Genomic DNA, 25,849 nt, shown 5'->3' on the forward strand with positions numbered 1-25,849 from the left:
TCATAATTTATCATGTGAACATGGCGGTACACCTGTCTTTAAAGGTTTCATGTATATATGTGTTCAGTGAATGCTGGACATTTGAAACGCCCATTTGTCTTCTTATGAGTAGATTTCTCTATAGAAAACCAAAAACACACACAGCACAAACACCAGTCATCGGACACCAATCATTTTTATGGGTTTGCATCAGTTAGTGTCATAGACAGCATAAATAAATATTGGAAATAATCATGTGCTCACACTTGAAGCTCCACTTAAAGAAAAGCCTTTCAATTGAAAAACATCTGTACTTGCAATGAAATTCTTCAAGCTACAATTCAGTCTTTCATTATTCTCATAAGAATTCATTAATATTCTGAACTCTTTTCATTTCAAGTGCTGACTCATTCACTTCTGTGGTTTCTGAGCATGACAAAAAGCGTTAAATGAATGCAGTGTTGTCTCAAGTCAACTGTATCCATAACAAGCTCCACGCTCGAACAAAGCAAGTCTACTTTGCTTACATTGTACATTATTGTAGCTTAGTTAATAAAAACAGCACAGAGTGAACATTTAAACATCTAAAACACGTTTGTATAATTTGTTTAACTGTGCAGCGCATTGCAGGTGTTGCCAAAAAACACATGATTCAGTTTGTACAAAAAAAAACCATTTTAATTATTTTACCTTTGAGGAAAAATTGTACTGGTAGGTTACAGAATAACAGTGTTTCTCCCTTCAAGGCTCCAATCAATTAGATGTTTTGCATGTAGAGGACCTTGTATGACCTTTCACAAAGTTACATTCAGACTTAATGTTACTTTCACTGTTATTACTACTTAACTATTACTATTTAAAATGACTTGTTAATCCCTGTGCTCAGGGAGATTATAGACCTGAAGAGGAAACATTGTTTGTTGCATGACTGGAAAAAGAGACATTGTGAAAAAATAGCTAATGGTAGAGCCAGATTGTCACTTTTTTCTTCTTCTTAACATCAAGTGTTTCCACTTATCCAGCTAAAGACATGAGCAGATACATTGTTTTGACTGGATCCTTAAAGCTGAAAACAGCAGAACACGGTATCATGTGCCTCAGTTCAAGAATCAAACCTATAACCATTTGGTTCCATTTAGTTATATAAATATGAACCTCGACAGCTGTTCTAGCTGCAGGCCAGCTTCTGTACATTTAAAAACAAAGCTCTTTGGTGTGCTTACATTTTCCTCAAAAAAAACTGCTAAATATTCCAACATTTGGTTTCAAAATCCAAAACAACTGAATTAATTATTTTACGTGCGACAGCTTAGTTTAGTTTTCCTGCTGCTTTTGTCCCCTGAGTCAGAGATGGGCGTTTCCTCCAGCAGCCTCAGCAATAACATCAGGCGTCGCCCGGCCCGAAGAGAGCTTTCAGGCAACGTCTTCACAAACTGCTGAAACGCAACTAAAGGCAATGGCTGCACCGGCCTCCATCTCTGGGGACGCTCAGCAGCAGGAAACCACACTCAAGTCATTAAATATTGCACATGAGACACCGGGACGTAAAAGAAGAAATATCGGATTTTCGCTGTGTGTTATGATGAGCCTCTGTCTACAATTTATATCAACTTTGATCATCAGCTACACGCACAGAGAGACGATCTAAATGTGTTAACATATATGTTTCTGCTTTGTATCTCAGTAAAATATACTATATTGACCATATCATTAGGTTTGAGAAGCAATATTTCCCTGTACTGTTAGTCACTGGATATAAAACTTTCTGACCAGGAGAAACGCCCAAATAAATAGTAACAAAAAGGACAGAAGACAAAAATATTTTTTCAGCTGCCAACACTGATGAGAAAGCTTTTCCTTATCTTGGGTCATTACCCAGAGGAATGATGGTTGTTTCCTCCCGTCTAGTCTCTCTGGCTCTATCACAGACACACATTACTGTGCCAGGTACTCCTTGGCTTTCTCCAACCCCTCCTTGAGGAAGCTGATATAAGTGGATGTTGAGGGGTCCTCAAACCCACCAGAGAAGCTGAACGTTGCTCCTTCCTCCTCTGGTTTCATGGCCGTCTGGTCAAGGAAGAAGTTGGCATTGATGTGGTGGAGCTAAAGCCAAACACAGGAAGTAGATGCAAGTTTGAAGTCTGACTTTCTTTTTTACCACACCAGGATTGACTGGAAGATGTGAAAGGCATTCCTTCTTTTAAATTAAAGACTATGAACATTAATAAGTACCACTGAGATGGAACATGTTTTCCCCTGACCTTGCTCAATCCCAGGTCAAAACAATGATTTTAACCAGAATTATACATGCTTAAATGAAATGACTTTGCTTGACTTAGCTGGAGTGTTTCTACATATAATTTAACTGAGTAAAAGAGTAAAATATTTACAATAGTTCCATTGGGCAGTGCCACCATCATCTCCACAGGGAAGTTGTACTTCTCCAGGTGTAACTGGGCCTTTTCACTCAACACCGGGTTCTGCTCATCAGCCTGTTTAAAAGCAGAACATTTGAGAATTAAACTTTTTTTCAGTCAACTAATCACTGGCTGAGTTTCTCGGGTGTTACACTGCCTGAACTGCTCACCTGCATGTTCTCCAGCTCTCTGACCAGAGACCAGCTGCTGATGAAGCTCTGATTGAGCAGGGCCAGGACGGGCGAACTTTCCAGGACTGTCTCCCGGAGAGTTCGCCCCGAACCTACAGAAGTGCGGAGGAGAGACCGATGTTGAAAAAGTGCAAAATATAAATTTGAGCTAAAAAGCTAAACTAATGGAAGAGTCATAAAGTCAGCAGAGTGAGTCAGTACTGTGAGCAATATGGCAATCTTTATTGAACATTAACCACCACAGGTTACTGGTTTCACCAGACCAAATAAGGCTGCAGCCACAAAGCCGCTGAGTGTATTGAATTAAAGATGACGTATGTGTTTTAGTACTCACAAATTCAACTTTTAATTTGTAAGAGGAAGAAGTATTCATTCTTCTTTTCAACGCTATAAAGTAAAGTATCCGTGCTCTATTATAAGTCTTTTTTTCCACAAAAACATAATCTGATAGAATTTAGCTAATCTTCACTCATAATAAATTCATATAATTGATTTGAAAGGCTTCTAAGTAACAGTGAAAGTGTTTTCGACTGACTGAAGATTACAATAACTCCATATCGCCCAGATTGTGGAAGCCCCTGTCTGAAAAAAATGCATCCCTTATGTATATCATTGTTTGGATGTAGTCCATTTTAGCAATGACCGTACAATGCTGTAAAATCAGCTACATGATGATCTCACCTCAGCAGGACTGGTCGTCTAATGCCCCCCAAAGCAGAATGGAATGCACCAGTTTATTCTCTGCTTCAGCTTGCTCAAAGGCTTCTGAAAAAGGCAGGTAGGACACCTGGGAGGGAGTAAGATGAGGACAATGTAACAGTTGTGAAACCTCCCAGAATTTAAGCTAACGATGTGTTGAATAAATGCTTCATGGATGTTTACCTTCTTGAAAGGGTAGAGGCTGACCTCTAGGCGCCGGGTGGCTTCTTGCCGACTTATCTCTGAGGTCCAGTGGATGTCCTCGAAGACGAACTGGATCGGCTCACCGATGCCGTCTCGACTGTCGATGATGTTGCCCTCCTCATCCATGATGGTGGAGGGAGTGGACGGGCCCGTGGACTGCAGCTCTAACTGTGAACACATTCAGAACTTTTTGTACAAGCTAGCTCTAATGCTGCGTTCACACCAAAAGCGTCGCAAATTATTTGCGGGAGTAGATTACATGCAAAGTCAAGCGAATGACGCAAATTTACCACATGGAGTTGAGCGAGTAAACTCAGGCAAAAAAGCGTTGCAAATTTTGGTGTGAACGCAGCATAATAGCATTTTTTTTAATGACATTTTTTGTCTGAGGAAAATCAGAAAAAATATTTTGTGATCTTTGACATATTTATGGGGGGAAATCACCACATTAATCATCTGTGAAATTTTATGTTTTATGCAGAAGTCCCTTCAGAAAAAGTGAAACTGGCTCAATGAGGCATGGAAATAATTAAATAATTAAAGTTAAAAAGGAAGTGGGACCCTAGCCTAATGCTCCTTAACAGGTTTGATAACCAAAAACAAAAAAAGGAATTAAATTAAAGAGAGGACACACTGATGAGAACAATAAGTCAAAACAGTGACATGGAACATTAAAAAAAGACGGATCTCCTGACACCCAAATGGTTATAAATTGTGCTGAATGAGTTTTAAACTGCCTTAACGACCGAGAACTAAATCAGGAAGTGCTGGAATATCACATAAATAATGAAATAGAGACACTTGTCTGTTCTGAAGTGTCAATGTATCACTGCAGCTGTACCTGTGGCAGATATCCGATGTCCACCTCCATGTTGCTGCTCTCACTGGCCCCGTACAGCCACTCCATGTCCACATTCAGAGACCTGACACACAACAGGATATATGGCACTAGAACTACACAATGCGGAGTGGTTACTGCGTGCACAAAGGGAACAATGTGTGTTTGAAGGATTTACCTGTCATTGGGGACGTAGAGGTGAAAGTTACGGACGTGAGATGCATCTTTAGAGAGAACAATGTTGCCGGTGAACTTCCCCGGGGTGAACCAGAAGGGAAAGTCTGGAACATCATTCAGCTGAAATTCTGCATGAATCCTGGAGAGTTGAACATGATATTGCTCATGTTATACATGAGCAACCATCAGTTGTAGATTAATTCCAACCTATCCAGGTAGTTATAGACTTTAAAGAAAGCTTTCTATTTGCTAATGTTACATTATTGTCGCATGAAAGTGCAGTTGTAAGTGAGGACGGTTTTGAACGTCTTCAAATTCAGACATCTGGTATTTGAAGCTGCAGCTAAAAAGCACTGCAAGATGTCAGAACACGGTGTCAGAAAGTCAAACCTGAGTGCAAAACACACGAAATTCAGCATGTAATATGGATCTGCAAGTTTCTTTCATTTAAAAAAAGTTGCTCTCCAGCATCTGACTCATTTGTGTTTTGACTCCAACAACAAATAGCTTTCAAAATAGGAACGAAGTACTTGAAACTGCATTAGCGCCCAATCATAATGTCACATTGACATCAAAGTAAAGAGGACTCAGGCTGAGCATGCTGATATTAAATTGAAACCAGTGGCTGCCTGCCAGGGACAACATTAACGTTTATAGAATGTTCTGGATATTAGGCAGCACTAATGTGAAGTATACATAATGTTGTAGTTAATGGGCTAAAAGGAGAAAAAGCCCCTCTATGGCCTTTTATGCCTTGCCCTAAATTGCTTCTCACCTGAACACAATGTCATAATAAAAGTCGTTGCTGGCACGAATGCAGGCGACCGTGCCCTGAGGTGCAAAGCGTGACTTGATGAAGGGCCGCGGGTGGAACATACTCAACAGGGAGTGGATGAGAACCTGCAGCAGGATGAGAACAGCTCTCAATATACAGTCTGATTATCACAAGTCTCTGAACACTGGGGAGTTTTTAGGGTACCTCTTTGCCCTTTGGTGAGGGAGGGTGGTAACGATTGTTGGGCAGGTACCCAGTGAAGATGTTGAGCTCGCTAGGAATCACCCACCACGTGTCGCCCACTTGCCCCTTGTTCTTTGGGGGCAAGAGGGCCCTAAACTGGCTGGCAGAGAAGGAGGAAAAAGGCACTGCTGGGCTATTCCATGAGCGCAGCCCACTCAGAGAGCTGTGCGACACCTGCAAGACCAAGAAGCAGAAAACCAGAAATAAAATCCATTTACTACTCGTGCATTGTTCAAAATTAGAAGAACTGCTTCTCAAAAAAAGTTGTGTTACAATTGAATCAATCTAAAGTGATTATTATTATTATTAAGTTAATTATCTGCTATTTCATTATCAATTAAATTCTTGGTTGCTTACATATTTTGATTGAACTGCATAGACACAGAGCTGATGTGGACGGAGAAAATGTATTGCAAAAGTTAATGAATGTGAATTGCATTAATTCTAATCTCTTACCCCGAGGAAACCATCTTTGCTTTTTGTCATAGAATCGAGCTGCAGAGGCTGCATTTTAGCCTCCACGGTTAACGTCTCTCCATTGGGGTCATGGGTCACTTCCTCCTCAAAATCCACCGGGGGTGTAATTCCTGTGAGGAAGCCACAGGGATCACAGGCAACATGGGGTTATATGTGACCCAGTGAGTTTTTGTTCGTGAAAGAGGAAAAGCTATTAAATAAATTGGAAATTAGGAGAGAAATATAATGTGATGTACCTGTGAGTTTCTCAACGATGGGTTTAAACTCCTCCGGACTGAGATACAGGTCGTGGTCGGTATCCAAGGAGGAGAAAAGAAAAAGACCCTCTGCACCCAGGGTTCGAACACTCTCTTCCTATTGGAGGGACACATGCTTTAGACTGATCCTTATTGTGAGTTCACATGCTTCAGGGATTTTCAATGCGTTCTTCAAATTAGGACAGTGAGCTGTCTCTTCACATAAAACACAGATATTTGGGGAAATTAAAACACAGTTGTAGATGCATGGTCTACACAATATATCCATGTTACCATCGTGTTTTGTTCATGGTGTCAGAGCATTCATTCAGCCTCAGTTTGGATAAAGATCAGCCCAGAGGCCACAGATGTTAGTTCTCAGACTGATGCGTGCCTACTAGCGCCTGTATAATGGAGGGAGAGGGGGAGGGAAGTACAAGAACAATTTGGAGGACCATGTGTAGCCAAACAAGAGTGGATTTACACCAGCTGTGACTCACATCCACCTCCCCTAATAAAACACCATGGGTGGAAAACTGCAGATGCGGTGTTTTGTGGCGACTGATGTCTGACAAATAATGACCCTGAACACACCTTCTTGGGAGAATAGCAGTGAAATATAACGACTACATATGCCTACGGTAGTGCGACAATAATCACTTTATATAGGTCATAAAATGTACCTTGAGGTTAATGCAAACTTTCTATTAATACAGACATTTTACAGTGAATTTGAGGTTTCTGAGCCTTTTTAGATTTCTTTCAGTTGTTTTCAAGTTTAGATCACAGCTTAATTATAAGACGTGTGTAACGTTTTACAGATGTAGATCTCACATGACGCTGGACGAGCTGGGCATCTTGATAATACTTGATCCCAAAGGCGAGAAGAGGGACAGCGGCGAGGATCAGCAGCGTCCAGATCCCCCTGAAGATCCAGGACCCGGAGCTCGGACTCAGATGCACGTTCCGCTGTGAAACGTTGCTCTCATCCTCGGGGATTGTTTTATCCACGTCTGCGGCCATCCTCGACCTCCAACACAGCTATTTGAACGAAGACATGATCGTTGGATAACGTAAAAAAAAAAGAGTAACTCCAGCAGCACTTCTGATATCCTGTAGCCGAGGACCGGGCGTCTGTTCCGGCCGTTGCGATCGCTGGCAACAGCTGTGAATTGTTAGCTAGCAGCACAGATTTCTTATTTCCCACATCTAATTTAGAGCCATATGGATGTGGTTAAAACGCGTCAAGTGACAAAGTAATAGCAGAATAGCCCGGATGAACCCCGGATATTCAAAATAAAAGCACGATGCTTTCCTCCGCCGTGATTATGTGTGTTTCAGTAGGTTACACACAGCTTACCATAATGATCACACACTGTTTGGCTTAGTTCACAACGTTGCCGGCTTTTTCTTGGAAACAAAGGATTTGAACGTTGTTACGTACCTCCCCGCTTTCTGACGTTTCAGCGGTGATGACTTTATTTTGAAAGTAATAACCGGAAGTGGTTGTTTATATTCCCTCTAACTTTGTGAAGGTTATTGGCACAGTCGCCACATTTAAAGGGGCAGTGTTGCATTGTTCGTCCAAGGAATGTCTACTGAAAAGCCTCAATTATATGTTTCTCTGCCAATGCACACTGTTATTATTTTGTGTAGTTTCGTGTTTACCAGTGGAAGTGAAGGCTCAGTTTCTCCTCAACTAGCCTTTAGAATTTTAACACGTCCAGAATGGGGCAGTTTTATAATGTTATAGTAACATTAATTCAATTTCATATTTATTTTTTGGAGGTTTTCATTCTGCATAGTGTGGGCATAAACAAAGGGTATACCATCCATACGCAATTAAAATCCCAAGATAGATTCAGACTGCTGTCATTATTAGGCATGTGGGTTCGACCATTACAACATTTAACTTATAACTCCATAAATGTGATGTTGCCTATAACAAGACATGGACCGAAGGCCTCCAACTTAAGTACCTTTAACCATTGAACCATTCAACCAAATGAAGTCTTACGTGTGACCCTTTCTTTCAGGTTATGAGCACAGGGTGAATAGTAGTCATGTACACAAAATCTGAGGAAATAATGCTTTAATTCAACTTTATAGTCCCATATGAATGCAATCTAAATCTGCTCTATGTTATAGTTTATTAGTATTCCACAAATACCTAATATTTACATAGGCACATGTTGCATTACATTAACCAGATTAAGTTAAACCTTTCCTAATGTTGGTGATGGATAGCTGTCTAAAAGCTGAAAAGACAAATGAAGTGTGTCACAAAAACAACATTTACCAATGCACTCAACACAGGTGACAGCAAGAGATAATATAAGCATCATTCATTTTGTAAATGCTTCTGTAATTGATCAGTCCATGGGTTCAAGTAAGCGCCTCTGAGTCCATGTCCTCTTCCACGGTCTGTGACTTCACTTCTACTTTTTGTGGAGTGATGTAGGAGCCCATCCCCGCTGCTCTCTCGGCCTCTGCCTGTGTGTAGGGCGCCTCTCTGAGCTGTTTCAACCTGGATGGAGAAAGAAGAAGAGGGAATCTCTGAAGATTACAGGGATACTTGGCCACTGCACAGTTATAGGGGACAGAAGTTAGGCAACATTTTTCGCCAAGAAATGTGAGAGTGTATAGTACAAGAAAATATGGTGCCTTACCGTCTTTTGTGCACTTTAGTTTTTAAGTGCTCTTTCAAGGACCTCAAATCCACAAAATATCTCCTGCAAGACATGAAGTGCCACAGTGTTAAAAGCTAACAGCAAAATATAGTTTTATCATAACCTTTATTTAATCAGGACATTTTAATGACTTCAATATCTCTTTTGCAAGAGAGACTTGATCACAGCAGGAGAAATAACAACGGAGATAAGACACAACAAAATGTTGAGTTGCTTTCAGGATCTGCATAACATTCTGTCAATTCCAGAATGTCTAATATCTGTGCTGCGTGTTATTCTGCTTAATAATACAAAACATTAATTAATAAGCTACGACTTATTGTTGTGAATTAAGCTACTCTGCAGTACCGAAGATAGTTCAACTCAGCCCCCACCGTTACCAGCTGCAACATGTGATGCCTGCACACCAATGCGTCAATAATTAACATATATTAACAATATTGTACATTATTTAAAAAATGTGCCATCCTGCATAATGAGAACTTTCAATACAGTAAGACGATTTTGATGCTAATAAGATATTCCTTTATTAGTCCCGCTGATAATATAAATCCTTATATTCTGCAGATATTCTCCATTACTCTTCATGTCTATTAAAGTTCAGGTAAGCAAGGTCAGTATAACACAGCTATGCAGCTGGAGTTGGTTGTGTCTATGAAATGTCCAGTTCTCAAGGGAATTTAGTCACACGCCTGCGCACTTCAACACCCACAACTGTTTATCAGTATATTGACATTAGTGAAGCAGACTGGTCGTTGCACGGTCCAGTCTTGTGAGAAAAGATGAGAACACAGGATTCTCCTCCTCTTGACAGGATAGAGCGAATCAGATGTCAGGACAAGGCGAGACGAACCTGTGACGATAACCTGTGTATGAAAAGGCCCCACTTCCGTTTGTGGGGCAGTTGTTCTGTGCCAAACCAGCGTGTTGGCTGTACCACTCACTGCTTTTGCAGCGCCTATTACGTTGCTTGTGATCATTTAGTAAATACATTTAGAGGACGAGAGAAGTTGTTGAACTGAGTTCTTCCGGAGGCCACACCAGGCATCCAATAATTGACACACGCTTTCACCGCAGCGGGGAAATTTGCAGAAATAAACAGTAAAACAGTAATACAAAAACAGTAAAGAATCCACAATAGCAATATACTGCTTATGTACATTTATTCAAGTAAGATTTTGAATGCAGCACATTTACTTGGTGCAGAGTAAATAATGCTACTTTTACTGAAGTAAAAGATCCGAGTACTTCCCCCACCATTGGTCAGTTCAGTTAATCTATCATTTGTAATGATAAGACTGAAGTAAAGGATGATGACCAAAGTAAATGATCAATAACAAGAGTTATCCTGATTTAACTCGCTTTAAGGACAAACAGGTACAATTCATCCCAACTCACGCGCAGTGTAAACAGTAGTGTTGAGCACATCCCGTCACATCGATGTCCACCTCCTGATGTAGCAGCTTGGCTGCGGTCTCAGGATTCAAGTCCGAGTGGATCTGATCCAGGTCTTTAGTCTTGCGTTTCGTCTTCCATGTCTTTGCAATGTGCTTCTTTTTGTCACTTGAGTGGTTTCCTGTTTGTTTGGACTTCCCCATGGTCGATCCTGGTGAGTAGAAAACAGTAATCCCAGATATCAGTCAATGTAGACGTTTTAAACACGGACACGGATTTTACGCCATCAAATAAGGTTTGGGGAGTAAATTGTGTGCCTATCAGAAATTATCAGCTCAAGAAAGTGATTTAGCAGATTTCCTTTTAAAAACACCGTCGTAAACCAAGTTGAGCTTTTCTTACCTTTCCACACGTGTGGCCGAGAGGAATGAATTGTACTTCCGGGTCAAGAAAAGTACAAACAAAGTACATCACTGTAGGGGGCGCTAAACCCCACTATTTTGCAAACATGGTAGTAAAAAGAAAATAAACATGATGGCATGCTATAATCATGAAATATGAGTAGTAAACAAAGTTAATGGATACATTAAACCACAAAATACATACATTAACATTTGCATAAGCCTATTATTTATGGCACTAACTCTCACTCATATGAAATTAAGTACATATCACATATTGAGTAGAAAAGCATTAAACTAACAGGACAATTTTGCAATTTTGTTCAATGTGATTTGTTTTTCCTGCCCTCTTCGTTTTCTTTTCCAATGTAGGTGTTGTTATGCTTAGAATTAAATATGTAACAGAAGTGTATGTGGTGGTCGTTTAATGAACTGTATACTCCACGATGAAACGTCCGAATTGGAAGAAGGGAGAGAAAAAAGAAAAACACATAATTAATGAATATTGTGAGGGCTAGGTAATTCAATTGAACTTTAAACTAAATAAAATAAAAATGTTTACTAAATAACAGCAACCTACAGCAAATAATAAACGTAACATCCCATTTCTCATTATGTGTGAAGTTTAACTGACATGTAAATATTCCGACAGCACTTGAAGGCGGCGTCAGACCGCACTGCATACGCGCCGTGGCGGAGAGCGAAGATGGCGGAGAATAATGTCGAACCGGAGCACGAATGGAGCGACCGGGCCCTGGACACAGCCGACGACACGCTAGTGGCAATGGAAACCCTTCTGGCCACACTGAGAGCCTTTGAAGACGTACTCCGGCAGCAGGAATTATCCACAGCGTCTTCCACGGAGTACTGCGACAACTTCTGTCAGGTAACGTACACAGGCAGCAGCGGAGCGACCGTTAGCTCAACGTTAGCTTCCCCACGGTTGTCTTTTCTAGCTAATCTGCGACGGCTGCTGGCCCGCTAGCTACCTGTTCACGTTTAGGGTTGGTCTGTAACCACTACTGCGCTGTGTTTTTATTCGTGCATGCATATAATATCACGCTTCGACACTGTAACTTAATATCGTTGGGCTAATGGCAATGCAACGTGACGTTGTCAGCTGAGTAATGTGTTGCCTGTTTGCTGGTTTTGCTAAGTTATTACGATGAACTCAGTGATGTGACGTTAACTCGCGCAGCTTGGTTTTATTTCAAAACACACTGTCATGAAGGGAAACCTCACGGATGCTTGATTACACATGACATTGCCACAGTTTGTAAATCATGCACGATTGTATGTGTGTGTGGGGCGGGGCGGCATGTTTATCCAAATGTAGTCGCTAGTTGCGTGTAACGTTGCAGCGACTGCAGAAAGGACAGTTGGGCTAGGTCGTTTTCAGAAGTTGTTACAAATTATTTGCATGCTTTAGTTTAAGTTGTCGTGTCAAATTCTGCGATGTCAAATGTTACAGTGTAGTATTGTGAGGCTGGCATGGTTTTTCTCTTGATAACAATGGAGACTCATTCTCAATAGCATAGAACTTTGAGTAATGTAAAAACAAACTGTCTTGAGGTAATTTTTAATGTTCACTCCTCAAGGCAATGTACGTGTCTTCCACTAAAACTTGATCACCAGCCAAAGTTGATATTAGAGAATAGTTATTCATTAGCCAGGTCACTTCATGTGTACTGTGTTAGGATGGGAGCTGGTTAAACGATATGTTCAAGTGTGTTAGCTTTAAGTTAGCCTGAAGTGATACTTGCATGCACAAATATGCATGAAGGAGATATTGATCTCTATTGAGATAATTCTCAACTTGTAATTTCCTGAACAGTGTCTTGTTGCTGAAGTGGGGGTATATTAACACAAGGGGATTTTTAACCAAGCATTTGGGGGTTTTGCTGTCATACATACACATAAATAATATATATGAAATGTATAAGTACAATAGAACTGCAACATACAATAGTGCAGTACAAATATGATGGAATATATTTTGAATCACTAATATAATCAGGTAAATCATTTTTGCTTTATATGAAGAATGTAGGTGGATATGTACAATATATACATGCAGAGACCATTTATTAAGTACATGCAGCAGTTTGATATCTGGCAGTGATATGCACGTGTTACAAAAAACAGTGTATACTCAAAATATATTGTGTAATTCACATTGGAGTCATGCTAGAAAGGAATTTCTTAACAATAACTATGTTAATGGACACATCTTATTGTTTAGTAACTTCCTGACTTGGATAAATGTGTTTTTGGTGCTCGATATTAACCAAAGTTTGTGTTGTATTCATTTTCTGTGAAGTCGGAAGTAGTCTGGATGTAATTAGTACACTGGGTCTCCAGGGTTGAGACTGAGAGCTTATTCTTGACTCCCTTTGAGAGGGCCCCATATATTTAGACTTAAGGGAATTAATGTAGTGCCCCTGTAGACACAAGCAGCAAACAGCAAGGGTTCTGCTGTCTGGAAAAGGGGACTTCTGCGATATAGATAGCAATATTTAATCTGTGATGCAGCAGGCTACTAACATTGCGCTCCTTGTTCAAAGTAAATTGTCAATAAGAGAACAGAACATTGTATGTACTGCCATATGTTATTTGTAACATTTTATTAATTTATTGTTAGTATATTTCAGAGAAATCCATTTTTATATTTGGATTTTGTTGAATGAAGGAAGTAAATTAAGCGTGCAATCATTACACATTTCGGTAAGTAATTAAAGTGAAAAGATGTAAATATGTGTCCCTCCTTACGTGAGGTCTTTTTTTGGTGCATGTTCGCTCACTATTGACGGTGCAGGTTTGTGGCATGCTGTACAGTCAAGTACCCCTCAGGCCCAATCAGGAGCATCTCACACCATATGGTGTCAGCTGGGATCGATCATGTGTAGACTGGTATCTCCCTCAGGTGGAAAACACCTGTTTTATCCAGACAAATGTCTCTCACCTGATCTCTTCTGTTCACTGCAATTTACTTTTACCATAACCGTTTTTCTTCATTGTTCACATTTTGTGTCATTTTTGTTTGTTTATAGGCACTGATGCACTATGCTGGGAGTAGGAACTCCATGGAGCATGGTCTGCCTCTTCTGGAGGTCTACTGTCTGTCCATAAACTGTTTTGCTGCGGCCCGATCTCACCTCACTGCAGAGTCGGACAGAGTTGCCCTTGTTTTGAAGAGACTAGCTTTGTGAGTACTGAAAAATGGATCCAATAAATAAAAAAGAGTATAATAGCGAGTATTGTTTATCTTATGTGTATACTTTTGTATGGCCGTTTGTGTTGTCGAGCCCTTTTAACTGTTCACCATCTGGATTTAAGGATAAAAGATTGTCTTCAAGTCTTTTAGTAAGTCTTTAATAGCCTGGCAACATAAGCTGACAATTCTTAGTTTGCCTAATGTAGTTTTAATTCAGGCATTTGCTTTGAACATTGCTCTTATCTGTACATTGGATGATAGACCATTCAGTTCTTCACTCAGACATCGGTATACACCCTTCATACCTGACTGGATGAATGTGCAGCTTGCTCGGTCGTCATTTGTCTTTTCGACGATTTTCAAAACAGGGCAGCGGTTCTGGAAATTTCTGGTTACTTACAAATTACCCACCAAATCAAGGTTCTGAATAAATAATAAAGACAAGTGTGATTTTCTGTCCTGGCTATAATATAAATAGTACTAGTAATATTACGTATTAGTAATATATAAATCACTGTAATCTTGTTGTCATTTCTTGTAGGAGCTGTTTTGAACTGCTGTTGTCAGTGCCTGAGAATGAAATCCCGTATGAAGCCTGGGTTCAGTTCCACCACTCTGTTCAGGTACAGGACCTTATTTCAAAACATTGTTTGCTGATTGGTTACAGACTTTTCCTCGAGGAAAAATAAGGTGGTGTAAAGAAAAATGCCATTCTGTTCGTGCCTCAGCAAGTGCTATCAAAAGCCTTCTGATAGGAGGCGAGTAAAGCGGGAGAAAAAATTATTCAAACTGGTAGAGACGGCAGGGTTTAATTTCGGTTTGCCCCTTGTTGAGTGTAATCCACTAGTGTTTATCACGTCTAATTTATCCTTGGTAGATAGTTAAATATGAATACATTCTTGCTGGACATAAATGTGAAATACTATGAAGAGCCATATGAATTTACTGCCACACAGAGCTTAAGCTAATTAATATAGTCAGCAGGGTTGACGGCAAAGGAAAAGTAAAAACTGAAAAGATTGAGCTGTGTTAAAGTTTCATTTCCAGACCTGGGCCCTGTTTCAAAAAGCAGGTTTAACAAACTGAGTTGATGAATCCTGAGATTGAAAACTCTGACATCTAATCAGATTTTTTTTCCCTTTTGAGTTTAGCTTGTGTAGGCATCATTAATGGAGCTGGGGAAAAGTGTCAATTATTTCCCACAATAAAGTTTTATTCAGTGTTTTCCTTTAAATCAAATCCAGTTATTATGTGTTTGAGGATTTGGACTTGAAAAGGTGTAGAAGTTAAAATACGGTAGACGTATATATTTTTACATCTATTTAGCTCAAGGCTCAACCGCATTTAGTGGATTTATATTAAGCTACAATATAGTCAATTTAGACAGTCAATGAAATCCTGTTGATACACATTCAGACTTCAAACCGCCTACTTCACCTTTACAACTACATTCTGCAGCTGCACTATGAACCTGCTCACTCATAAATATTAACATATAATTATGTAAATGATGTTTCATCAGTGACAGCTGACATCAACTGACAGCTGTCTGTGTGCACAAAGTCACATTGTTATATGTTTTTATAAATAACAACTTCCACTCTCAAAAAGGACATGCAGAGAATTTAGTTGAGTGACTTAATGCCGTGTAATATTTCAATGTGATGACAAAAGAACATTGTTCAAAGAAATGACCGACAACACATCAAAACAGTAGCTTTAGATAGTCCTGAGTAACAAACTATTAAAACAGCATTTTAATTCTGATGTACAGTAAACCTTTGATACGTGCGTGGACTGAATCAATGAGGAAATAAAACTGTCTCCGTAAGAGACGGAGAGAAACTCAGGGTTTGTTAAATATTATCTACCAGCAAGCCGCTTAGGTTCTCTGATGACACGGTAGCTGAACCAAAGTTTAAGTCCCCTCTTTCCTGCAACTGAAACTCCAGAGTTTCCCTTATCTCAGGATTAAAAAATATATTTTTCTGAAACAGGGTCCTGATGTTTAAAGTGTTTTTTTTTTCAAAAAGTAAATGCATTTGGCCCACAGATAAAGGTAGGTTTTGTAGTAATGTGAACCAATGGTCTTTTATATAGTTAATTTGTAAAACTCATAATCTCATGACATTATCGCATGGTATTAGTGGAAGTGTGTGTGTGTAGCACGGTGTACGAAAATATGGATGAGTTTATTAGATTTTCTGGGTTATTATCAGGAACTGAGTAAATAGTTATTTTAAAATTGTATTTATATATATATATATATATATATATATATATATATATATATATATATATATATATATATATATATATATATATATATATATATATATATATATAAATAAATAAATAAAGTGTGTGTGTGTGTCTCTCCTGCAGATTGCCCATGATACCTTGCTACAGTTTGGAAGCACAGATCTCCAAGCTTTACTCCAGATCACAGGAGAGGGAGGAGCGTGGAGCAACCCTGTCCTTACGTCGCTCCTCACCGGCCAGCCCACCAACCTAGATGAAGGTTGGTGTATAATTAACTTTTCTAGGTTATTTCATTTTGACTGCTTTACCTTTTTAGTGCTTAGTGTCACGTTGGCCGTGTCATGGTAGTTTGCTAATGAGATCTTCTTTGCATTCTGTCGCTAGTTGATGCATACATCAGCTTGGAGGGCGAGGGCTTTATGGAGATGCGGGTGAAGCACCTGGAGAAGATGGGTGAAGTGGCCAAGGCAGTGGTGCTGGCCAAAGCGTGCACTGAATGCAGCGTCATTTCCAACCAAGCAACCTTTCGTCAAACATTTTTCTCCCTGCTTTGTCACCTGCTGCCCAATGAGGAGGCCATCATGGAGGTATTGCACCACTTTGTGTTTGTGAACAAGGAGAGGAATACTTGCACTAGACTTTCAGTTATTGTCATGATGCTCTTTTAGCATAGCCAAATAATGCAGTCCAGAAGGTAGCACATTTCCTCATGTTTGGGTACTTTTCCTCTGTGAGTAAGTTCCAAAACTTTCCATGAGCTCTGGACTTCAGCTGAATGTCAGCCTGTAGTGTCAACATCGCATCCTCCACTCCAGATGAGTTCAGGTGAAACGGCATTTAGGCCTGCACGATTATGGCCATAATCATGATTATTCATCACGATTATTCATTAATTTTAGGGACAACATCTTTTTATTGCGGTTTCACGTTTAAATGAACAAGAACTCCATTGTTGTGCTACATTCTGGCTAATATACAAATCTTTGCATCAGACTGGTCCTTATCACAGTGCATCTCGTAGAAGGAAAATATAAATAAAATGGTACCAACACTTTTTACCTAAAATTAAATCAACAGAGCACTGCTTTCACTTCCATGTTGTGCTATATTCCAGCTAATGTAAACGTCTTTGCATCAAAATAAAACGTATACGGTACTTTTTCACCTGAAGCAGAATATAAATAAAATGTTTACCCAAAATAAAGGTCTAACTAACTCCCCCCAACGTTTTTCATAGAGTGCAAATAATGCCTGTTTGGAGAAATAATTGCACGAGGGGGTCACGTATCTCTTCTCTAGTGTCTTGACCATTTTTCTGAAGCCTTCATTGCTCACAGTATTTATTGGACATGTCTTTGGCCAAATGAAATGCGATTGCATCCGTTATTTCAGTGTGTCTTTGGGAGGTGGATGGATACACTGTCGCGCTATGCAGGGTCGCTGTTGTGTTTTTCTGGTTTGACGTTGGACATGGATGGAGATTCAGTGCGGTAACGTTAGCTTTAGCCTTAATGCATCCGTCGTACTGGGGTTTGTGGTGATTTTTGAGGTGGTTGAACAAGTTAGTTGTATTGCTATGCAGCGCAGACACAACTCTAACACACTCTCTGCACATGATTTGTTCTTCATATCACTTGCCCTAAATCCCCAAAACTTCCAGACAACGGATGATGATCCTTTTCGAGAGACTAGCTCCTCGCCTTCTGCTCCTGACATTTGATTTACCTTTCCCACGACACCGTGACCATCTGGTCTCTGTTCTGTTGTCTGTCTCTTTACTCTTCTACTAATACTGGAGTCGACTGCAGACAGAACTTTTTTTGAGGCTGGGTGCATCATGATGGCTGGGTGCATCACCTCTCATCTCGTTCTCCCCCTGGTAGTTGGCTGGCTGTTAGTTGAGGAAGCGCTTGATTTTCGATATAGCAGAGCACGCATTTTAAACGTCAATATCACTGACAATCATGCTCATTTAATTGTGGCAGCCAAAATCGTGATCGCAATTTAAAATTCGATTAATTGTGCACCCCTAACAGCGTTGCAATTTTTGATGCGAGTGATCAACCTCAATGTCTTCCCGAAATGGGTAGCACATGAATGTAGCGACTGGCTCCAGTAAAGCAAAGTCCTGAAAGCGTCGGTCAAACTCCGACAGACACTTGTCAAGTTTGTTTGTGTATTATGCAGTGGTAATTAAGGAAGTCCGGCAAAACATCGTCCTCCCTGCATTTGGCAATAAATCCATTCAAGCGGCTGACCATTGCGGGCGCACCACCGTCCGTGGTGATTGACATGAATTGTATTAATTTTTTTAATGGCATGCAATCTACCTTTGCGATCGACTGGTCTAAACGGTTCAAATTAATGGCTAAATGGTTAAAATGTCCAGCTTTTGCTCAACATGCATGAAGAGACGTATGGTTCTGGCAGGACATGTTGAGTGGTCACAGCAGACTGTCCAGATGAAGCACCATCTATTGTCAGAAGTCGGACACACAAACATTCACCGGAACAGTAATTCTCTCCCTACTAGTAACATAAAATAGATTTGATTTCAAATGCTGAATACAAATGTGGAAATATTTGCAAGTCAAATCTTTTTAAAATAAATATAAAAAGATGTCTATTTATAATGTCCACCGCCTCCAAAAATAGAGCCCCAAATTCACACGCACAGGGGCTTAAGAGGTCTTTAGATTGAGGAACAGACATCTATTTTGTCTTCCAGCACTGCTTTTCTGATCATAAGGACAATGAGTTGGCATTGACTCGGACAATCACACAAATCTGTGCCGTTTTAATTTTGTTATTTGTTTAAACCGGAGATACTTGTGTAGCAGTAGTCCTCCTTATACTCAAAATACAAGTCCTCATTCTTTTAGAGCTTTACCCTGACAGATTACTAATCAAAATGTCTTTATTTGCATAAAGTGCTTTTTTGATTTGTGTTTAGTATAATCATTGAAAGTAATTTATGCGTCACTAAAAGTTATGCCTAAATGAATGTAACTGATAGTGAAAACACCAAATTTTGTATTGCCAAAGCAACTGCATCTCCTCACAACCTATACCTGATCCGCTTCAGCTTCAGCACGAGTACCAATCCGGCATATCATAAGCATGCATATCTAATTGACTTGTTAACTTTATCACTGAGTATAGAGGAATTGACTATACCCAATATTACACATGTGATTTCCAAACTTAAATTTAGATGATGCATAGAGGGTGTGTTGTCTGTCATGTTGTTTTTTTTAAGCTGTCAGCATTGTGTTTACTCCTTGAACAGATATCCAGACTTGACTGTAAGGATGTACTGGAGATCACGTGTAATTTGGAGACAGAGGGGGAGGAGAACACCGCCTTCATCTTGTGCACAACTTTCCTGACACAGCAGCTTCAGCAGCAGAGCCTTTACTGTTCCTGGTGAGTAGTCCCTGTTTGAGGTCAAGAGATTGGGTGGACTGCATGTAAAGTACATTATGTATTTATGGCTACGGTCAAATGAAAGTTGCCTTAACAAATACGTTGTTTCTTTGTTATTGTTGTGGTCATCAGATAGTCAGTCAAATGTGGGCATAGTTTTAAGGAAAGGGAAATTTGAAAATAACTATTTTCATTTTTCTTAAAGGGAGTTGACTCTGTTGTGGAGTAAGCTTCAGAAGAGGATCGACCCCTCATCGATGTCTCTTCTGGAACGATGCCTTCAGCTAGGTGCTATTGCCAAAACCGTCCACCATTTGCTTTGCTTGGTCCGCGTCATACAGACAGAGGTGAGCTCAACAGCCATACGGTCCATTTTCATTCGCTGTTTGAGTTGGTGCATTGGTTATATAATGTTCCCTTTTAACCAGCATTTCCACACAAACCTGCCATTTTAAATTGCTACATTTCCATCAATAGCAACTGCAATTTTCACTCGACCAATAAAAAATAAATAAAATGTACGCTATGCTGTACAAGTGACAAAGTGAAGACAGGAACCTCTGAGGTAGTCAACTCAGAATCAACAGCTACACTGAGGGTACAATCTGCAGTGGAAACACAGCATAGAGAAAAGGAGCAGAGCCGAACCATGCGGTGGAAACGGTAGGTATAGGAACTAAGGAGCCACAGGAGCTAAAAGTTGGTATCAAGTGCTTCTGGTTAGTTTTTACACAAACCAGATAGAACCATAAAAATTTGGCAAATCAGTCTGATACCAGATTTTTTTATATACTATGTATTTAACCCGTGAGCAAAAGTATGTGCAGAATGTGTAAATGTTGTGTGTGATGAATGTAAAACAGTGTGTGATTACTATTTTTTTTTTTTTTAAATGCTTGATTATTTAAATGGGATAATCCTAATAATACATCACTTTATTTTCAGACGGAGGAAATGGGGATACCTGCCTCGGTAGAACTTTGTGTCAAATCCCTTCAACTTCCAAAGCAGGATGACTCTGACTCGAGGATCTCTGTCTGTAAGACCGTGTCCCGCCTACTTCCAGGGGACCTTGAAGTATTACGTGCCTGCCTACTCACAGAGTTCCTGCTCGGCCCCAGCCAGGACGTCTTTGGGTCCCTTCGGGTGCTTTACTTACGCCCAGACCAAAAGTACGACCAGGAAATTGAGGTCATACCCAACTCGCTACGCTGCGAGCTGCTACTAGCACTGAAAGCATACTGGCCTTTTGACCCGGAATTCTGGGACTTTAAAACTCTCAAGTATCACTGCATCTCCCTTCTAGGGTTGATACCGGAGTCCGAAGGGGAAGATGAAGAAGAAGAGGAGGGTCAACATGAGCCACAGGGAATCACAGTGAAAGTAGAATCTGAGCACCAAAAGAGGATAAATGGAAGTGTTGATGGTCATGGGCAGCTTGATAAAAAGCAGTCTTCTGACTTGGCAGAAATCCCAGGCGAATCAGAAACAAAGAAACACAGGTTCTGCTGTCAGATTTGTAAGAGGTCGGTCACTGACACCCAACTCATTCACCACTCCAAAAGACATGAAGAGGACAACAGCCACCCCTGCCCTCTATGTTTGAAAAAGTTTAAGACTAGAAGGGATCTCGTTCCTCATCTGAAAGAGCATGTGCAGAGTGAAACGCATCTTAACAAAAACAACATCAAGAAAGAGGACGGGCAGAAACAGGTGGATGAGGATGATGATATTGATATTGAACCAGGTGAGATCACCGTTGACCCTTCCTTAATGCAGTATTACAAATCCACACATGATCCAGATGTGCTGCACCACATCGTGCAACAAGCCAAGACGGTGAAGGAGACGAATGTGGACAATGACGAGCATGTAACATTCGAATACATTGACCACCACTTCAGTGTGCAGAACCGGGATGAGTATCCGTGTCCAGGAACCGGGTGCACTCGGACTTTTAAACATTCCAAGTACTTGTATGTCCATTTAAAGTCGGAGCACACCACTGATGACAATGTGAAACATTTTCATCAGGTGAGAGACAAGCGGGAGAAGTGCGTTTTTTGTAGACGCCATTTTGTCTCTGCATACCATCACCGCAAACATCGAAGAGTTCACTATGGTGATCAGCCTTACATGTGTGTGGTTATGGATTGTGGCGCTCAGTTTAGTACTTCCAATGAACTTCTCACACACAAACAGACCCATGGCTATCACCTAAACTACCGGTGTGACCTCAAGGATTGTTACGTCACGTGCTCCGACCTGGGACAAATCTATCACCATGAAGCACAGCATTTCAGAGATGCAGCGTTTACCTGCTCTAGCCCTGAATGTAATAAATACTATTTATCCAAAAAAGAATTCATAAAGCATTTATCCACACACAACATCACCTTCTCTGAAGAAGACTTTGAGGCTCAGAGGAAGGCAAAGCGGAAACTTCTTAGGACTGTCACTGAGGCAACAATACGACCCAATAAGTCAGATGCAGAGGAAACTGTAAATGGAGAAGTCCGAAGTGCTTCTGCAATAAGTTGTGCCTCCTCTCTGAAAGCATCTGATAGCAAGGAGCCCAAAGCCACAATGACCGACAGCAAGGAGCCCAAAGCCTCAATGACCTTGGTTGCTGTGTGTTTTGACGGAAGCAAGTTCACCTGTGGTTTTGAGAAGTGTGGCATGACTTTCTCCAGAGCCAGAGATGTCCAGAGGCATTTCAAATGTGCCCACCCAGAACACCTTAAACTGGAGAACAAAGAGCACAAACATGACAAAGAGCGGGGCTCAAAATCCAAAGGGATAAAGACTGAAACTGAGCCAGACAGTAAGGAGAAAGGAAAAGAGGAGCAGTCGACTCCATTTCAACCCATGGAGGCTGACAACGAGAGAAAAGGAGCCACTCATCCCAAAAATAACGAAACAAACTCTTTAAGCCTTCAAACTGAAAATGATGCTCTGAGTGGAATTCTCTTTGGTCTCGGTAAACTGGACCTGAATTCTTCATCGCATCACAGTGTGAAAAGTGAGGCCCCTGAGTCCAACCCAGAGTCTACTGCATCCCAAATATCTCTTCATCAGGCCATCATGGCAAAGCCTCCTGTTGTGTTGATTCAGAAGAAGCCCCTTCCTGAGGAAAAGGTGAAAGTCAAAACTGAGCAAGCAACAGAAGCTGATGAAGAAGACAGTGTTGACTCATTAGCCACTGCTAAGCCATATGTCTGTGAGATGAAAGGTTGCGGCTTTAGGACTGCTCAGAGTTACAGCTTACAGCGACACTATAACACCAAACATGGCTACACTGTGGAGCAGGCCAGAAAGTTGACAACATCTTTTAGGCCTTATGTGTGCCAGCTTTGTTCCAAGAGTCACAGACAGAAAAATTTGTTGAGGTCTCACTATATTCAGGTACATAACCTGAGTGAGACTTTGGTGGACAAAATAAGCTATGCATCTAAACGGCATGAGCAAGAAGACCCTAAACAACCTACATCTCAGCCCTTGGCGAACCATGGTCTAAAAGTATGGAAGAAAGAGATCCCCAAGTTGCAACGCCAAAAGGAGAAACAAAATTCAACTGTGGTAAGCAGAAATGGACAAAACTTTGACAATCATTCTCTGTCTGAAGAGGAAGGAGAGGATGAAGCAGAGGGAAAGGAGAAAGACGACGAGCAGAAGGGAGAGGGTGAGGAATCGACCACACAACAGGTCAGAACTACAAGACGTCTGGTAGCCAAAGGTAATCTCTGCTATATTTTGAATAAATTCAGTAAACCCTTTCATTGTGTAGCGAAAAACTGTGATGCTGCTTTTTCCACCCAGGGAGGCCTGGTACGCCACCTACAGTTGATACATCATTACAATCGCTCTCAGCTCTTGTTGGAAAAAGATTTAGATGCGCATCACAGTCCTGAAGTCAGAAAAGAGCCTGCCAAGAAAAGGTCAAACCTAGATGAACCTCAGCCCCAGTACAAGTGTCACTTTGCCAACTGCAGCTCTTCCTACCACCTTAAGAGCAGCCTAGTGCGTCACACTCGTGATGTCCACTCTCCGCCACCAGAGCTAATAAGGTGCAATTTTGAAGGATGTACGAAGGTGTTCAGCCATGATGATGCACTTAAAAAACATACACTTTATAGTCACTGCGAGTACTACGATTCACTGGTGGTACGTCTGCAGAGCACTCACAAAAAGTCAATTACTGGATGCCAAAAGAAGCTTATCGTCGCACCACAGAGTCCTCAGAAAGAAGAACCCGGTTCAACCACCACGCAGGCTGAGGGATCGAGTCCAAAACCCGAAGTGACCCCCAAGTCAGAGGAAATAGGAGAGGAGGTGGCTGTGGAGAAGAAAGTATCGGGAGGGAAAAAAAGCAGGAGAAGGAAGTATGTCTTCAGATCTCATGAAGAAGCATTACAGATGTGCCAGGATCGCTGTATGCGTGTGGCCTACCCATGCATGGTCCAGGACTGTGATTCTGTTGTTGTGTACATGAAGAGCTTGCACCGTCACTATCTGAATGTTCACCAGATGGGTCGGGAAGAGCTTTCTAAGAATATGGCGGAGCTGGTTTTTACTGCTGAGCAGCTGGAGGAATTGATTCAGAGGAAGTCGGCCAGGCCAACAGTCACAGGAGCGTGTTCCCCCAATGGAGTTCGCAAAATGGAGTATCAGGCAGAGCCAGAAAACACGGGGGGGCTGCCTGCACCCATGAGCTTACACGCCATCAAGGCAGAGCCACAGAAGGAGGCTAATCAGGACGCACTCGGGTTCCCAGAGGAGGACTCACCACCTGTTGAGAGAAATGGCGTCCTTGTTGGTGCAGATGAGGTTCTTTACGGTGAGCCGAGCACCGGCGGGCACCCTGAAGACACGGCTGCAGCAACACAGAACAGTCAGAAACCGGAGGAGAGATTAAGCTTGGATAAAATCAAACCTCTTCTTCGTCCCCTCACTGTTGACCTCTCTCCACCGTGCTCGCTGCGCTTTACTGCCGAGGAGGGCTTCCAAGACGTGTCGAGCACCAAGGATGGGGGTAAAATGTTGAACGGTTCAGCTCTGTTGCCTACTCCTGTTCGCCAGCCATTAAAACGGAAAAACGAATTGTCTGAACCGCCTTCAAACTTGAAAGACATTCAGCCTCATAGTCCTCCTCCACACCCATTTGACATTGTCGCCTATAAGCCTACTGGCTTTGAGTCCTCATTCCTGCGGTTCATCCAAGAGACGAGCCCAAAAGACAAAAATACGGTGCCGGGGAAACGGCGAGACTCGTTCAGACGTAGTTGTTCTGTTAAGGAGAACAACCAGCTGGGAATCTCTCACACCCGCAGCAGGCGCACTCATTCCCCGCTGCTGAAGCCCCACGCTATGACTGGAGACTTCACATCAATCCAAAACTTGAAATCCATCTTGGACAAAGCCCTGGCTGGGTGTGGGGACCTGGCTATTAAGCAGCTTCAGTACCTCAGACCTGTGGTGGTCCTGGGGAGACCAGTGTGCAGCACCACCCTGCCAGACCGCTTCCCTTCAGACTCCAACAGCAAACTGCTTCTTGGAAGTTAATTTAACTGAGCACCTTTAACATAGCTATGACAAAATACTTAGTATTTTCACATTCTGTACAAGTATTTTTCTTTCTCCAAAATATTAGTATTGGCTGTTTTGTTTTTTTAAGTTGCCAAACTGAATAATTCTAGAAATGCTATTAGCATTAAGATTAAAAAAAAAAAAAATGCTTAAACAGTGCAAATTGGATCCAAGTGGATTTTTTTTCTTTTCTTTTTTTTTTTTTAAATAACACAAGTGATATATGAAAGCTTTCAGATAACATCTGTTATGTTAACTAATTATTATCACATGTGTATGTATATACTGTAGTTATTCCAAGATATTGTACAGATTTTTCAGATTGTTAGAAATGGTCCGTAGCGTATTGCAAGGCCTTCAGTTGTGTGAAAATGTGACTTAAAAACATTTCCTTCCTGAAAAAATACTAGAGGAATATGTTTGGTTATTTTTCACTTCAGTTTCTATTAAATCAGTGTGTGGATGCAGTTGACAGATGTTGGCAGATATGTATCAAACACTTTTTAAAGAAATAAATGTGGAAACAAAGCCCTTTACTTTCTGAATTGTGTAAGTGACTTTTTTTATTTTTATATGTGCTATGAAATGGCATAGTAGAAGCTGTTTGCTAAGTTGAAAATACACTTAACTAATTTAAAA

General features: G+C 41.0%; 3 protein-coding genes across 3 annotated transcripts; 1 reads left to right on the plus strand and 2 right to left on the minus strand.

Moving 5' to 3' along the window:
• Positions 1-1,873: 1,873 nt before the first annotated feature.
• Positions 1,874-7,259, minus strand: selenon (selenoprotein N; the record flags this gene model as incomplete). Its single annotated transcript, XM_079216606.1, has 12 exons — positions 1,874-2,082; positions 2,370-2,471; positions 2,567-2,679; positions 3,269-3,374; positions 3,470-3,658; positions 4,332-4,413; positions 4,507-4,644; positions 5,281-5,405; positions 5,485-5,697; positions 5,980-6,110; positions 6,237-6,354; positions 7,071-7,259. The coding sequence occupies 12 exons, from the start codon at positions 7,257-7,259 to the stop codon at positions 1,915-1,917; spliced, it is 1,674 nt and encodes a 557-aa protein (XP_079072732.1). The 3' UTR covers positions 1,874-1,914.
• Positions 7,260-8,053: 794 nt separating this feature from the next.
• znf593 (zinc finger protein 593) lies at positions 8,054-10,758 on the minus strand. Its single transcript, XM_079226441.1, has 4 exons — positions 10,724-10,758; positions 10,325-10,532; positions 8,906-8,968; positions 8,054-8,763 (listed from the first exon to the last, which is right to left on the minus strand). The coding sequence occupies exons 2-4, from the start codon at positions 10,522-10,524 to the stop codon at positions 8,622-8,624; spliced, it is 405 nt and encodes a 134-aa protein (XP_079082567.1). The 5' UTR covers positions 10,525-10,532; positions 10,724-10,758; the 3' UTR covers positions 8,054-8,621.
• A 670-nt stretch (positions 10,759-11,428) lies between these two features.
• Positions 11,429-25,414, plus strand: rlf (RLF zinc finger; the record flags this gene model as incomplete). The annotated part of the gene is made up of 8 exons (XM_079221320.1): positions 11,429-11,608; positions 13,773-13,927; positions 14,478-14,559; positions 16,322-16,457; positions 16,583-16,785; positions 19,488-19,624; positions 19,830-19,971; positions 20,570-25,414. The coding sequence occupies 8 exons, from the start codon at positions 11,429-11,431 to the stop codon at positions 25,184-25,186; spliced, it is 5,652 nt and encodes a 1,883-aa protein (XP_079077446.1). The 3' UTR covers positions 25,187-25,414.
• Positions 25,415-25,849: the final 435 nt, after the last annotated feature.

Source organism: Taurulus bubalis, assembly GCF_910589615.1.
Source record: "Taurulus bubalis genome assembly, chromosome: 1".
NCBI classification, from domain to species: domain Eukaryota; kingdom Metazoa; phylum Chordata; class Actinopteri; order Perciformes; family Cottidae; genus Taurulus; species Taurulus bubalis.

What these genes read in the sequence shown, in the direction of transcription:
- znf593 (XM_079226441.1), bottom strand. Translation starts at nt 10,524, where the DNA reads ATGGGGAAGTCCAAACAAACAGGAAACCACTCAAGTGACAAAAAGAAG. An exon ending in CACTACTGTTTACACTGCGC is followed by an intron (nt 8,969 to 10,324) that starts GTGAGTTGGGAT and finishes CATGTCTTGCAG; the next exon opens with GAGATATTTTGTGGATTTGA. An exon ending in ACTAAAGTGCACAAAAGACG is followed by an intron (nt 8,764 to 8,905) that starts GTAAGGCACCAT and finishes TTCTCCATCCAG; the next exon opens with GTTGAAACAGCTCAGAGAGG.